The sequence below is a fragment of the Malurus melanocephalus genome, unplaced genomic scaffold, assembly GCF_030028575.1.
Source record: "Malurus melanocephalus ecotype Western Australia unplaced genomic scaffold, MMel_1.1 scaffold_824, whole genome shotgun sequence".
Classification (NCBI taxonomy): Eukaryota; Metazoa; Chordata; class Aves; order Passeriformes; family Maluridae; genus Malurus; species Malurus melanocephalus.
In genome coordinates, this window is record NW_026624056.1 from 177,632 (window position 1) to 192,946 (window position 15,315).

At 44.0% G+C, this 15,315-nt stretch overlaps 2 protein-coding genes and 1 non-coding gene across 4 annotated transcripts; all 3 read left to right on the forward strand.

Annotated features, from left to right (window-relative positions):
* Nucleotides 1-378: 378 nt before the first annotated feature.
* RABGGTB (Rab geranylgeranyltransferase subunit beta) lies at nt 379-9,137 on the forward strand. Its single transcript, XM_057385415.1, has 9 exons — nt 379-432; nt 923-1,030; nt 2,029-2,226; nt 4,188-4,293; nt 5,735-5,787; nt 5,906-6,016; nt 6,602-6,727; nt 7,510-7,659; nt 8,118-9,137. The coding sequence occupies exons 1-9, from the start codon at nt 430-432 to the stop codon at nt 8,256-8,258; spliced, it is 996 nt and encodes a 331-aa protein (XP_057241398.1). The 5' UTR covers nt 379-429; the 3' UTR covers nt 8,259-9,137.
* LOC130585090 (small nucleolar RNA SNORD45) lies at nt 1,193-1,275 on the forward strand. The gene has a single exon (XR_008966558.1). It is a non-coding gene; the product is annotated as a small nucleolar RNA SNORD45 (small nucleolar RNA).
* A 1,013-nt stretch (nt 9,138-10,150) lies between the features above and the next one.
* NAA20 (N-alpha-acetyltransferase 20, NatB catalytic subunit) lies at nt 10,151-14,922 on the forward strand. Of its 2 annotated transcripts, XM_057385418.1 has the most exons (6): nt 10,156-10,487; nt 10,620-10,644; nt 10,734-10,824; nt 12,033-12,168; nt 13,152-13,297; nt 14,578-14,922. In XM_057385418.1, exons 1-6 carry the CDS (start codon nt 10,435-10,437, stop codon nt 14,661-14,663), a joined length of 537 nt encoding a protein of 178 aa, XP_057241401.1. In that variant the 5' UTR covers nt 10,156-10,434; the 3' UTR covers nt 14,664-14,922. The 2 variants fall into 2 exon arrangements, with proteins under 2 accessions (XP_057241399.1, XP_057241401.1); XM_057385416.1 differs by lacking the exon at nt 14,578-14,922 and having other exon boundaries at nt 10,151-10,487; nt 13,152-14,571.
* Nucleotides 14,923-15,315: the final 393 nt, after the last annotated feature.

The following is a 15,315-nucleotide window of genomic DNA, read 5'->3' on the forward strand; positions in this document are numbered from 1 at the left end:
CCAAAATGCAACTTCTGAAGTACGTTAATCCGGTCGAGAGGCACGAAGGCCTGCATTGCTGTTGTCTGCTTGTGTCTGTGCTGAGGATTTACATACTATCCAGCAGTAAAACATAAACTCGAGAGAATCTGGCCTTTACACTCTCGGGCGTGTACATATTAAACGAGGATGAATCACTTCAAGTGAAAATGGTAGCTTTCCCTTAACAGTGACTTGCAAGATAGTTTTTATTTAGAATCCTTTATATTAAAACTCAGAATCACAGAGTGTGCCCAATTCGGAGGGAGCCACGAGGACCATCGAGTCCGAGTCCCGGCCGGTTCTGCGCAGCCGCGGCCGGGCGGATCCCGAGCGGGTCCCGGGCGTGCGCGGCGAGGCCCCYCCCGGCCACCGTCCGGTGCGCCGCCTCTTCCTGTGCGTGCGGGGAACATGGTGGGTACCGCGGCCCCGGCGCGTTGGGGCTCGTCTCCCCTGCGGGAACGCGTTGTTTTCTAGCGCGCAGCTTTACTGGACTAGGGGGGACGCGGGTCGCACTGGATCCGCGGGTGGCGCTCGCTTTTCCGGCTCCACCGCGGCCCCGGGAGCGCGCGGGCCGGGCCGAGCCTGGCGGGGCCGGGGTCGCCGGGCGGCAGGGCCGGGGCCAGAGAAGGGGTCCTTCGTTTGGCGCTTCAGGTTATTCCTGGCGAGCTGGTGTTCTTAGCATTATCGCAAGGTTTGGTTCGCAGCCTCTGCAGGGAAAGGGTTTAACCGGGTTGAACAGTGATGGCGTGAGATGCGCCAGCTGAGCTAGGCTCAGAATAGGTAGAGAGATTTTTTTTTTTTTTCTTTTTTTTTCCCCAGAGTCACAGTCACCGGTTTTGACTAAATTATACCACGTTGCTAACACGTTTTGACTGGACATTGCAACTGACTTGTTTTACAGGGGACACCGCAAAAGGATGTTGTAATAAAACCCGATGCCCCAAGCACATTACTTTCAGAAAAACATGCGGATTATATAGCTTCGTATGGAACGAAGAAAGATGATTATGTAGGTATCAGTTTGTTTCAGTACAGCTCTGGTTTTGTTCACAGTGATAATAACCTTTATTTATTGGCTTAGAGTTAGGGGTTTAAATGCATGTTGAAAAGCTAACGGTTTTTTACCCTGCAATCCAAAGTGTAAAATAGAGATGTCTTTGTTATTTCTCTAGGTCTGTGATGAGTTTTGGCATGTATTATCTGAGTATAAATTTGAAGATTATAATTTTAGCTCTAGAATTACTCTGAGACCTGAGAAACAAGCTGCTTGCTTCTTCATCCACTAGAATGCACAAGTAGGGGTGYGTTTGCATGTTACTCTTTCGATGGGACAACTAGCATCGATGTTATAAGTGATTGGATGTAGCCCACAACAACGAGATTCCACTTACGGCAGGTGAAAATTGTCAATAACTGCCTACATGAAGAAAAGTTGCAGTTAYCTTTACCGTTCAAGAAAGTACTCCAAGCATTATTACTTTTGATCGTACTGCACGTAGAAAATAATCTTTATGTCCTGTAGGTCACATAATCAGTGTAAAACATTCAATACCAAATTTCACTTCCTAGTGCCATTTCAGATTGTGAGGGTTTTGGCACTTGGAAATACTAGAGTTGTTATTTTTTGAGACTAGTTGGGGTGGCGRTTTGAGGGGTTATTTGAATGTCAAGATGGTAAGCGATGATGTGAATCGGTGCCGAGCTACCTGCACATGCCTAATTTGACATTGAGCTCGATGCTTTGAACTACAGAAATACACAGAGGAAGGGAGTGTAGCGTGCTACGTATAGATACATACATATACATTTTCCTGTGCGTACGAGCGTCTGTGTGCGCACCACATACAGAAGATCTGTGAGCGGCTGATAGGCGGTCAGTTGCTAAGCGAACGGATGGAAGATGGTGGACTAACTAGAAACTATTTGTGAAAGTTAACTATGTATTTTCACTGCTCTATATTGATGGTGTGTTTATCTGATCGAGAGCTAAAGTAATGCATTGTTTAGGAATATTGTATGTCGGAGTATTTGAGGATGAGTGGTGTGTACTGGGGACTGACAGCAATGGATCTCATGGGGCAGCTGCACCGAATGAACAAAGAAGAAATTCTGTCCTTCATCAAATCGTGTCAACACGAATGCGGTGGAATAAGTGCCAGCATAGGTCACGATCCTCATCTTCTGTATACCCTCAGTGCTGTCCAGGTAAGTGTAACAGGGTAGTTTTAGAAAAAGGTGTTCGTGAGTAAGATTTTGATGACTGCAGATGTATGAACCAGTTACTGTCGGAAGCCAAGAGGACATATTTAAGTACCTTATTAAAAAAATCTGATGGTCAGAACCTCAGGATTGACCTGTATGACTTTCTCAAAATTGTCATATTTGGGAATGTTTCATTTTTAGTGGTCAGTTAACKGTTACTTCGTTCTGTTACCAGTTTGGTAAGTTATCTTAGCTACAAATTTTACCGGAGTATTTAGTAGATAATTTTGGATTTTATAAATTCTTCTTAGTGTACATTGGGGTGAAAGATACACGTGACCGGAGTAAGAGTAAAATTTTGGTTTTATTTTTATCCAGGTGTTTTGGGGTGTATAACTTAAAAAATACAGTAGTGTGTTGACCCTTATATGTATTTTTTTGGTGCATCTTATTTTTTCACTGCAACTGTGTCCATTATAGACATRTTTTCTCACTATTGCTTGTGCCTGTTTTTTGTTTTGTTCTGGTTTTTGTTTTGTTTTGTTCTTCTCATGCAAACCATTGTGTGAAAACGTACTGAAAAGTTTCAAACACGTCTGAACAATTAGCTCCATTGCTCGCATTGTGCATCTCTCATTCTGTCTCGTGAACAAAATATTTTAATGGCATTACAAATAAATAATACGGCAGTCTTTTGTAGGCAGAGGCTACGCTGTATTTAAGGTACCGGGTTGCAACCCCTTAGGTAGGACAGAATTCTCTAAGTTTGATATATATTGCCGCTTTAGCGCTAGAATTACTCCGAACCCCGAGAACCAGGAAATGAAAGTTTCTTTATGCGGTGATGTCTGAATTTTCCAAACAGCCCAATCTGACTCCTTTCACAAATTCCAATTCAGTAAGAGGGGGGTACTATTTGAGGTTGTTACTTTGCACATTAGAGAGGTTACTTTTTAAAGGTATACTTGATGTTTAAAATACTAAGTATCAAGGAGATACTGTTTTCACGTTAATTGAATTTAACTCTAGTCGTGCAACCGAAAAAGCGCTCACAAACGCCGACGTAAAATTTTTGCGGTAAACTTAACTGGCATATCTTAATGAGCGTGCATGGTCTTAGTGAACACTGTTTAGTCCTATCTACATATCCAGGATGCTGAAAGAGTTACATCACGTGTTCTTGTGATCACAGTTAATAGTTATTTGTTCAGATTTGCATTTAAGGGGCATACTGTGATTATATATATTCTGTTGGAGTTGAACAATTTTTTAAATTTTTCTATTTTATGCAATTTTATGAAACCAAAGATCCCGGCTAACTGGATTTAAAGTCATAGTGTAGTGTCCAGTGTTTTTCAGGATTGGCACCGTAATATCGCTTAGTTTCAACTGGTTGTTTTTTGTTTTTTTTAAAAATATTGTTATTCAAAAATCTAATCCAATATTTAAAACTAATAATTGCTGACAAGCTTGCGCTATAAGTGGATTTATATCTAGCCGCTTGACGTACGCATATCCGAGTAGCTGCAGCRCAAAACTACAAATCCGTACGTCCGAGGCGTCATTGTCCCATTACGATATTAACCCTAATCGAATCTCTGTTCTGCGTATCCCTAATGTGAAACTAATAAACCTGATTGCGTTTTTGAAAGGATACTTCCACAATGGAAAGTAGCAAGGCACRAAAGAGTTCAGCTTGAATTGTCTGCATTTCCCTTGGACAATTTCATCAAGTGTTTAGACAGACATAATCTACCGTACAGAGATTAACTGCTAAAGTGGAAAAAAGTTTATTTAATAAACTATACCAAATAGTATTTGGAGTCAATTAAATCTTTTAGAAATACTTTTTTTTTTTTTTGCTAAGAAATGAAGTTTTAAAATTTTTCCTTCTCTTTGATTGTTACCGGGTGTTTTTGCTTTCCTCACATTCTTATTACTGTGTCTTTTTTTTTTCTCCCCAGATTCTTATCTTATATGATAGTCTCCATGTTGTTGATGTGAATAAAATAGTTGAATATATACAGAGCTTGCAGAAAGAAGATGGATCATTTGCTGGAGATGAATGGGGTAATTTTTAGATCTTTTAAATGTAGCGTCTAGGTTGACATGTCTAAGTCCGTAGACGTAAGTTTCCTTGGATGGTCTATTTGCATAGGTATCGTACGTGAACACTTTATTTTCGGAGTTAGGAAAAAGAAGGATTTGTAAAGGACAGAGTTACGTTTCATTCCTTTCGTGAATATTCTAAACTCCAGTTCCRTTCTTGTTTTAAGAATAAAGTGTCTGGTTCTTAAAGAAGAAAACCTCTGTGCATTCGCAACTTAACGGTACTTTGATATACTAGATAAGCCGTTCCATAAGGAATGTCGTACACTCACTATATTACGGTAGTCAGTAACGATCTACATCAGTAATGATCACATCCTTGTCAACTGCAAAAAGATTTTTCACTACGCGAGAGTGAGAAAAACTGGGTTTGTACTCAAGAACTTCCGTTAATACCGATTTTGTTTCCGCATAGAGGTTCTTTATGAACAAACGTGGCATTTCTACGCCGTGACATCGATATTTAGTTACTCTCAAAGTATTTATCACCACGAAAGACCTAAATTTTAACAAAATCCATCGCGTATCACTCGCRTTCTCGTCTGGGTAAAATTAGGCAATTGATATCTTAGCGGTAGATGTATGCCACCGTAAAGGTAGATGATATGTTCTGTGTTAAATGGGTTCATAGTTTGCTGCGGCCTTTTTGTTAAAGCGTCATTACGAGCATACCGATCGCACGGCAGATCGACGTTATTTCTGAGAAGCGCAGACGAAGGAGGGCGATACCTGACGTAGGATCGCGCAGCACGCGTTCGGTTTATGCGTTTCAGCCTCTGAATTTCTTAAGAAGAGAAGGCTCGCATAAGTTTGACAAGAAATGATCGCAGCTCAATTTTAAATTGCGATTTCAAGTATCAATCGCTCGGAGTTTGTGCTACGAGAGTTACATTGGACTTGACAAGCAATCATTCTGTTACAGGCGTGGTGGCTTTGGTTTTGCATCCAGGTACAAATGTACTAAAGAAACTGTGTAACTTTTCATTAGTTTTCCTCTAAAATAAAAAACAGCTACTACTCCTGCCTGGGTTTAAGGCAGAGTAAGAGTTGTCTGATTATTTTTGCATCATTTCCCTTTTCTCTAGAGCACTACAGATAAACTCTAAAACAGTTGTTTGTAAATTATCACTAGTTGATTTGGAGATTTATGTCGAGCTTTAAATGAGCTGTTGACTTTCGTGCGCAGTAAAACATACAGATGGTAATGTACATTTTCTAAATTCSCGGGAAATAATTAATAAGCCGGAACACTATTTGTATGGAGGGATTTTTTAAGTTGATTTCTTTTTGTYCAGTGTAGAACCTAGTCTTTTAATATTTTGTTCCATACTTGCAGTAGTGATTTAAATATATGTTTGTTGAAAAAATAATCTTATTTCATTCCTTACTCCCCACGTTATAGGAGAAGTAGATACGAGGTTCTCTTTCTGTGCTGCAGCAACTCTTGCACTTCTGGTAAGTCCTAAACCATCACTTGCACAAGTAAAGAATCTTCTCTTTGCTATGGCTCAAGTTTCTATAGTAGATGAGCTTGATAGAGTATCAAGTGCATTAGTTATTTTCTGACTTTCAGGGAAAGCTGGATGCTATCGATGTGGGAAAAGCAGTAGAATTCGTTTTGTCCTGTATGAACTTCGATGGAGGATTTGGTTGTAGACCGGGTTCTGAATCACACGCGGGACAGGTGAGTTTTTCTTTCTATGGAAATATTTTAAATAAGCAAGCATCACATATTTCTAATGCTTCTTTACAACATGTATCGCCGATAGCAATTGATATACCTCTTGTACAGCCTGTTTCTGCTAGGGAATTCATTTGGTCTTGATTCTCTGCAAGCATTGGGGTAAGAAGCAGGTACAGGAACAAACCGCAGACCGGTTGCAAAATTTTGAAAAAGGCCACCCGCGGCCTGCAGAAATCGGTTTGACCGCTCTGGCTCGAGAGTCTGTGTTCTTAAAATTGTACGGTTCCGTCKCAGATCTCCTAGGAGCGCTTTCCAAACCTTGCATTAATGTCTTACGTCGGTAAAATATTACCACTACGTAATAGAATCGTGTTTTCGGTAATTTTTGACAAAAGCAACTGTAACGATAGCAATTTTCCTATGGGAAAAGTGAAAAAGTCATTAAAACTAAAASTCGAAATGTGCGTGCGCTTATTTTGCGTTGTTTACGTGACCGTATTGCTGCCTTGAGATCTTTCTGCTTTTAGTCTGCCAAACTATAYTTAGTTTCTAAATACACAAAAAAATTTATATCTGTAATTTTAGATCTATTGTTGCACAGGATTTCTGGCAATAACAGACCAGTTGCATCAAATAAACGTCGACTTGCTGGGTTGGTGGCTTTGCGAACGTCAGTTACCCTCCGGAGGTCTCAACGGACGACCGGAGAAGGTATCACGTGGCTTCTTTTCTTTGTTCAGACTTGACTAAAGCTGAACTGGTTCTGTAAAATATCATGACTTCTATAAGATATTCAGTAAACATTTCAAAAAAAGTTAGGCTTTCATCTTGCTTTTWAATTTTGTTACAGACACTTGTCACGCAGTCCTTAGCTAGGCTTAGTTTGAGCCCTCTGCATAGGAAACTACATGCGCTGAAGGATGTATCGCCGACCACTTAAACCGTTACCGTATTAAACGGGGTCTCGAGAGTTTTCTGACTTTGGGAATGATCTTTTCTATGGGATGTGTACAAAAATTGCTGGATGTAAATCCCGAGTGTCATGGTGTTCCACATCACACTAGGAAATCATGTAAACTGGAATAATCTCTAGCAAATAGATAATTAAGCATCCCCTGCTGCTCCTCTCCACCCCCCGCCAAATACAAATAGCTGATAAATTCTTTGTATTTCCTCCTGAAGAAAGCGCTGTGGTTTCTCAGCCTCTGGCACAGAAAGTGAGGTCTTTAAAAGTCATATTCTTGTGGCCTTGTTTCTTSAAGAAGGGAAGGTTTGAGAAAGATACTTTCCCTTCCTGGAAACAGAAGCCCTGAAAGGAGACTTCATCGAGAAACTCTCTTTTACTCCAAAAGTACTCTTAAGCGTTGTGTCCGTGCAACAGTATTATGACGGCACATTACCAGTAAAATTACATTACCGGCAGAATTACCAGTAAAATTTGCAATGTTATTTTTAAAACCAAATAATATATTYGTCCACCTCTCTGCTTGCAGTTACCTGACGTATGTTATTCGTGGTGGGTGCTGGCGTCTTTGAAGATGATCGGAAGGATACAGTGGATCGACAGAGAGAAACTGCGCTCCTTTATTTTGGCTTGCCAGGATGAGGAGACCGGAGGATTCGCTGACAGACCGGGAGATATGGTAAATAATATTTTTTTCTGAACAAAATACACATATTTGAAAAAATCAAAGGGAAAATAAGGCTTTTTTGTTTGCGTTTAACTCAACTCACGATCCAGGTAGGTTTTGTAGAGGCTGCGGTTTACTCCGAAGGAAGAAAAGGGCAGAATTGCCATTGAAGGCGTACTTGGGGAGCGCACACTTTACAATGCCCTCGTGTCCCCCGGTGAAGTCAGTTGTCACTCCTTACAAAATCTAGTTCGCTTCCTATAACGCACGTGACACAAACCATTTCTCACGAGACCGCTTGGAAGATCTATGTAAAGGCACCGTGTTTGGTGGGGGGGTTTTTTGGTGTATCGTCTTCCGCGCCCACGGAGATTTTCGGTCCCGTTGCTAGCCAACGAAAGTTTCATTCCACACGAGCGGAACCCCGATCGACTTTTGGCAGTGGACACGAGCTTTCTTTTCTCTCCCAGGTGGATCCGTTTCACACGTTATTTGGAATTGCTGGACTCTCTTTATTAGGAGAAGAACAAATTAAGGCTGTCAATCCCGTCTTTTGTATGCCAGAAGATGTCCTTCGAAGAATAAATGTACAGCCTGAGCTTGTAAGCTAAGCTTTGTAGAGACAAAAGGTTTATATGACCAGTCATTTTGGTTGTACTGATTTATAATCTCATCTGTGAAACTGTCAGCATATTCTTCTTTCAGATGTGTTTACATTATGGAAGTAAGGCAATAGCTTTGCTGGGGACTTTGTCACTTTATAAATGGTATTGAAACAGTCTGGTTCTTATAATCTGAGTGTAACATGTTCTTTAGTTATATTCTAAGATGTCAAACATTTCAGATCTGTATCTCAATATACAGCCCTTGGCGCTTTTGTTTTGTTTGGGTTTTTTTTGGTTGGTTTTTTTTTTTTTTGTTGTTGTTGCTAGGTTTTTTCCCAATTCAAATCGGTTTGTGTGAATGACTAATTTTTCTATTCCTGTAATATCAGCTCTTTACACGGGCCTCTTTTGATGGTGAATCACGCAAAGCACCTTAAAAGAAGAGTTAAAAAAAAACAACCCCACCGACAAAATCCTACTTAAGCCGTGCACTTAATGCCATACTGTTGTGGTTTTAATTCTTCCTGTTTGTGTTTGCCATCACTTTTCTATACTGAGAAACAGCTGCCTCTTCTGACAGTAACTGCTACTAGTAAAACCATAATTATGGTTCTTCTAAATATATAAATGTCTTCATTTATTTGTGACAAAATAGACAAAAATCCACCGATACTTGAAATAAGGCATATGTATTGAGTACGTATTGTGAAACTTGCTAACATTAAGCATCCTAGAGAAGGTCTATAGGACAGTGACTTGTAATCGAACATAGAGTTGATTCTAAATTTGTTGCTGGGTTAAAATCCTTCTTTTGTAGCCTTTAAGATGATTTTTGTTGACAATCGATTATGGMGTAATTGAAAATAAAACTAGCTCTGGAAAATACTTGTTCTCTGAAGAGCAAAGTCCTCTTTGTCTTCACGGAGGTGCCAAAATGGCCTCTTCATTTACATTCCACACGTCCTCGCCGAGACCGAACGGTATTCCACTTGTAATATATAGTAAAAGCTAATGGCGAAGGGGAGGAAGTCTGATAATCGCTGCACTTGGGCCTAAGTAAAGCCTAAAGATGTTTCACCTGTACTTTGCTCAGCAGAGATAGCCACCCAAGATTTGGCCCACCTAGTGTTCATACTAGCAGAACTATAAATTGATGTGCAGTAGTTTAAAATAAAAAACCAAACTCACCAAATAGAAACTACTGGTGTAGGCTACAATATTGGGAATTGATTTGAAAATAGCAAAGACTACTGTAACTATGACCGGCTTCTGCACTAGCTTCAGTCACGATAACAGAAGTACCTTTTAGCACTTGTTTTAGCACTAGCTGAATGCCTACGGGCACAGTGGACATCTTGCCTCTTTATTTGTCTGGGTGCCGCGGGAGAAACCGTAGAACAGGCGAGTAGAGTATCATACACTATAGTGGACGGTATTTTTGTGGAAGAGGTCGGTGTCGGCCCGCATGACCTCCGGCACTGTTATTATAAGTGATGAGAAGGCACCTGCCGATTGCAGCAGCATCCCAGTTAAACCGATGCGGCTCTTGTTGAGGATGGATTCTGACCCGCAGCCCTATGAAAGCGAAGTTGAAGGGCCAATGATCTGAGTCAGTGGGATGGAGAGAGACCGCAGAGCGGGACGGGGCGGGGTGCTTAAGTCAGCGCAGCGGTGAAGGACGTTCAGGATCGGTCACAGTTCGGTGCTGAAAGCAAGCGTGGGACCCATTTCGCACGAGGCGAGCGTGTGCCGGGCACGGCAGTTCCAGCCTGTGTCCGGCCTCGTGCAGCGGCATCTTTCCAGAGGCAGAGCTGTTTTTTCTGCGTACGGTAGTCTTGCGTATTACGGTCGCGTAKAGTCTACGTGTGCTCGGGGTGGAGCGGCATAAGCTCCGAGCACCTCCCCTGGCCCCGCCCCACCGCGCCTCGCTCCGCTACGGGTCGGCTCGGCTTTGCCSCCCGCCGGCTCTCCTCGGTCCGGAATCCCGCTCGGCACCGCCCGCGGCGGCGGGTCTCGGGCAGAGCCAGGTCGGGGAGGTTCGGCGAGGCGGGGCGGGGCTGTGGAGGGGGCGGGGGCGCCCCCTCTGCCCCCTTTCCATAGAAAAAGTTGCCCTTGGGCGCGGGAACGCTTCCGGGGCAGCAGCATCATCGTCACCCGCACCGTCGTCATTACCGTCATCATCATGACAACGCTTCGCGCCTTCACCTGCGACGACCTCTTCCGATTCAACAACATGTGAGCACCGGCCGTCCCCTCTCCCTGCTCCCCGAGCCCCTGCGCGCTTCCCCACCCCGCGGGGGTTCGGGGCGCTCCGCCGGCCGGGCGGGCCCGAGCCGGTGGCGAGCGCCGCTCTCTCTTCCCCTACAGCAACTTGGACCCGCTGACCGAGACCGTATCCTTTCCGCCGGGGATGGGGCGCGGGGCCGTGCGCGGGCGGCGCAGCCGGCAGCTGCCGCAGTTGCTCCTTAACCGAGCGCCCAGTACGGCATTCCCTTCTACTTGCAATACCTCGCCCACTGGCCCGAGTATTTCATCGTCGCCGAGGCGCCCGGCGGGGAGCTGATGGGTTACAGTGAGTTCCGACTGTTCCGGCGGAAACGTTTCCCTTGGTTGTTTGTTCCGGGGATTATAACGCGGCAGCTTTTCTTACTCCTCGCGTTTACCAAATACCAATTTCTTACTCCTCGCGTTTTCCGAGCGTGGAAGGGGAACGTTGCGTTACATCTTCCCCTTTCTTAAATGCCTTAGGGTATTATGTAGGACTCACGGCAGCAGCGTCCAGTTTGGTGTTCCCAGCGCAGCGAGGGGCCTCGGTCGCGGTGACATCCACTCGGTCTCGGCGAATGGATATTTCTGTAATCTGGAATCGAGTTCCTACATTCCCTCCACACAGCCAGCGAAAGCGCTAGGCTCGCATTTTGCACTGCCCCGTAAGGGAAAGCTCTGAGCCCGGATGTCATTTCCCGAATGGCTGTGGAATATTTGTGTGTTTGAGAAATCACACCAAAGAGAACTGCCAGGAGGCGGGGCGAGTAACTGTAGAGTAACTGTTTTTGCAGGGACCCGGGAAATTAAGTATTTCACATATTGAAGCTGATAGTATGTGTGGGGTATAGAGCATTTCTCCTTGCCCACYACGGTGATTGCTTATTAGCAGTTACCGCGATATCTGTAAAAGTGTGTGCAGAAACGTGAAAGTTCATTAATAAACTATCATTGGATTGGCCCGGTGTAGAGAGGAGAGTAACTGGAAAGAGGCCCCCCAAAATACCATGCCCACCTCCGCTTCTTTCTTTTTTTCTCTTAACCACATCKTGTTTGTGGGACCTTAGCTTTCTGTTGCCAGATCGGCAAAGCTTCCCAAGCTCTATTTCCCCATAATCGCCAAAGGTCTCAAATAGTCGCTGGGATGGCGGTTTTGAGTTTCTAGCCCCGTGCTCCTCCATTATTATTTTAGTCAGATGTTACATTTCGGTTCAGTGAAAGACTCGTGGGAATCGCCTAAAGTTTGCATTTAGAAGTCAGCTCCTACAAGGAGCTTTCAAACTTGCTCAGGCTTTTTACACTAGTGAAGAAACTGCTGTAATATTTGAGCAAAATGACATTTTTAGTGGCTGTGACGTCATAGAGCGATAAGGTAGACATCCCCGTTTGAGCCTTTACCCCGCAATCATCGTAATGTTYGTTCATCCACGGCTCATTCCCCTTGCGAAGTCGTCCGGCCGCGGGCAGCGCGTTATTCCAAAGGCGCCGCCGAGCTGATTCTCCGTACATTCGCAGTCATGGGCAAAGCCGAAGGCTCCGTGGCTAGGGAAGAATGGCATGGACACGTTACCGCTCTCTCCGTTGCGCCAGAATTTCGACGGCTGGGTTTGGCTGCTAAACTGATGGAGCTATTGGAAGAAATTTCAGAAAAGTGAGTTGTATGTCTATCTTTACATTTATCTTTGAAAGTAATATTTGAAAGTAGTATTTCTACAGACCTTTGTCCCTGGTTCACGTGCAGAATTTYGCTGTACGTAGTGTTCTGATTTTCTGAAATTCCTCATTGCTGGAGAAAAAGAGTTACGAAAGTTGCTTAGCAGTTTAGAATCTCAAGGTTTCTCTGAAAGCTAACTTGCCAGAGTGAGGAGAACTTAGCCCRAATTCCAGCAGAGATAGTGCGCGAAGGAACAGTTCTCGACAGGAAAAGAGTTTTGTGAAACATCGGCGCTGATTCCTCGAGGGCCTATAACGTAATCTTTCATGATTATGAGCTTTGCACAATGCCCTCGGGCACAATCTCGAACAAATTTTGTTCCGCAGACAATACCTTAGCTTACGTGCCATCCCGCGCTCGGTTATTCGTACCCGAGAGAATTTAATTTAGCGTCAGATGAACCCACTGGGAACTGTCCTTAACCGACTCCAGTAGGGCAACCCTGCTACGATCGATAAAGCTGGAAAATAGTACGATGTTTTGAAAAAATTGCCTCGTGAGGTCGAGGGCCTATCTCCTCTCGGACAATTGAATGTTGCGACCGATTCCGCTCCTCCTAATCCAGTCGATCTAAAATGCGGATTTAAAAAAAAAAAAAAAAAAATCGTGTCACGTGGATACGGGCCCGCGCGGGCGTTTAGCTCATCTGGTTCTTTCCATTCGTATTTTTGATCCCGCCGATTGGCGCGATGGGCGGCGTGACAAAAATAAAATGAAATCCGTGTCCGTACTTCGGTTTTCCCTCAGTAAAGGAGCGTATCTGTTATTACATTGTGAAAGAGGTTTGGTTAGTGTACTGCGTCAGACTTGCTTCGGTTTGATCACATTTTATTACTAGTTATTTAGAGCTACATTACCTACTATTTCTTAATGTGGTTTTGTTTATTCATTTGTTTGGTTTTTTTCCTTCCCTTCTAAAGAAAAGGTGGATTTTTTGTCGATCTCTTCGTGAGAGTGTCAAATCAGGTTGCCGTGAATATGTATAAGCAACTAGGCTACAGTGTGTACCGGACGGTATTAGAGTACTACTCCGCTAGCAGCGGAGAGCCAGACGAAGACGCTTACGGTAAGTTTTCGTTCTGTTTCGAGTCAAATGGAACGATTCTCATGTCAAGGGTTCCTGGGCACATTTGTAAGACTATTATTATTTATTTTGGTACAGGAAACAATTTCAGATAGTTGCTGATTAGTGGGATTTTTCTACCCTTTCTCAAGGATTTTTTACTAGAGAAAAATCCTACTTTTACAAAACTTAATCTTGCCGTTTACACATTTTGTAGTGTCTCTGACAAAATCAACTCCAGAACAAGAGGAAACAGGAAGGAATGGCAGCCCTTTCTTCCTTTCATCCCATAACAAGGACTTGAAATTTTGTTTTTCTGATATGACTAACTACAAATTAACAAGCGTCCGCGGTCAACGGCGGTGGAGAGTCAGGCGACACGTTCCGTTCGAAACGAAGGAACGTGGAAATTCAAGCGTGTTAATGTTAACTCCATTTACAAAAGTGAACTACCAGGTGCTTCCTCTTTCTAGATCTTTTCTTCTTTTAAGTATCCTCCCAAAGCGTTACTCGGCCGTGCCGCGTATCGTTTCTGTTCTCGTGCTCCATATTTGATACGGAGGAGCGCTGCAAAATACGAGGGCTACGGACAGACACCCGCCATTGTTACGGGTGCCTTAACTTATATATTTATCCCTTTAGCCCGTCATTTCCTTTCCATTCGGCCGAGTTTCACGCAATGTTTTATATCGGTCTATACGATTGCCACCGAACATTAAGGACACGAAACTATTAGCATGTCCCGAGGAGAACGACCGAGACGGTGAGAGGTCTCGAGGCGAGACTTAGGAGGAGCGGTCGATATCCACGGGTTTGTTCCACTTGGAGAGAGAAAGCTGAGGCATGCCCTCGTCACTAACTTCCTCAGCTAGGGCAGCGGCAGAGGCAGGCATCGATCTCCTCTCTCCGGTGCCCAGTGACGGGACATGAGGAGACGGAGCAAAGCCGTGTYGGGGAACGTTCACGTGGGACGTTGGGGAAAGGCTCTTTGAGGGGACGGTCGGTGACTGCGACGGCGTTGCTGGGTAAACGGTCACGACGCCAAGCCCGTCAGAGTTTGAGGAATGCGTGGACGACGGCCCTGATCGTACGGTGCAGTTTCGGGTAGTCCCGCGTGCAGCGGGGAGTCTCGTTCTTACGGTCCCCTGTGACTTGAGGTAGTCTTAAGATTCCAGGAAATTCTCTGGATTAAAAATGATCTTATTTTAATTGAAGAATTCATTTCATACGCATTTGTATGTAATGACTGCATTACTATAATAACTTTTTTCCTTTTGCTCTAGATATGAGAAAAGCTCTTTCCAGAGACACAGAGAAGAAATCGGTTATACCTCTGCCTCATCCCGTGAGGCCAGAAGACATCGAGTAACTCTAAGCTGCAGTTCCCATGTAATTCACTGAATGTCAGGTTCCATGTCCCATAACCCCCAGGAACTTACAGATAAGAAGTTTTAGGCCGAATGTTTTTCCCAAAAAATACTAAAAAGCATTGTTGAGAAGCTGACTTAACACCGCTTCTACTGGCAATGGCTGTATATAGCCACATTTAGACTATTAATTTTCCTTTCAAACACTGGAGATTTGGAGACTATTAAAATGGAATTACCACCTATGTGGTCTTCTCTTGGTTTTCTTTCAAACCAAAATACCTGAATTTGGTAATAGTAAAAAATCTTCGAATGCATTTATCCATTGCCACTGAAAACGCCGTAAAATACCCAAAAACGGGTAGAGAAGGGAGAAAAGGGAGAAAACTCTTTCCCCTCTTCCCGGCACAGGACCGAACTTAGGGTCCGAACCTTTTGGTCGAAGAGCCGTACAAATTCGTCGGCGCAGTTTGCGCCGACCGGGCGGGAATCGAGAGCGGCAGGCACGGGACAGCGGACRGGCTCCCGAGGGGACGTCCGGGAGACGAGGCTACCGGAATCTAATCTGAATCGACTGAAAACATTCTTTCCCCGGCAGAAGGCAGGAGCAGATCCGTCCCGATCAGACCGTCGGACGGCATTTGCATCCGCTCT

Bases quoted from the DNA above. Each gene is read 5' to 3' on its own strand.
- RABGGTB (XM_057385415.1), top strand. The intron at 4,294-5,734 runs GTAATTTTTAGA...CCCACGTTATAG, and splicing joins ATTTGCTGGAGATGAATGGG to GAGAAGTAGATACGAGGTTC. The intron at 5,788-5,905 runs GTAAGTCCTAAA...TCTGACTTTCAG, and splicing joins CAGCAACTCTTGCACTTCTG to GGAAAGCTGGATGCTATCGA.
- NAA20 (XM_057385416.1), top strand. From the start codon at position 10,435: ATGACAACGCTTCGCGCCTTCACCTGCGACGACCTCTTCCGATTCAAC. The intron at 10,488-10,619 runs GTGAGCACCGGC...CTTCCCCTACAG, and splicing joins CTCTTCCGATTCAACAACAT to CAACTTGGACCCGCTGACCG. The intron at 12,169-13,151 runs GTGAGTTGTATG...TCCCTTCTAAAG, and splicing joins TTGGAAGAAATTTCAGAAAA to AAAAGGTGGATTTTTTGTCG.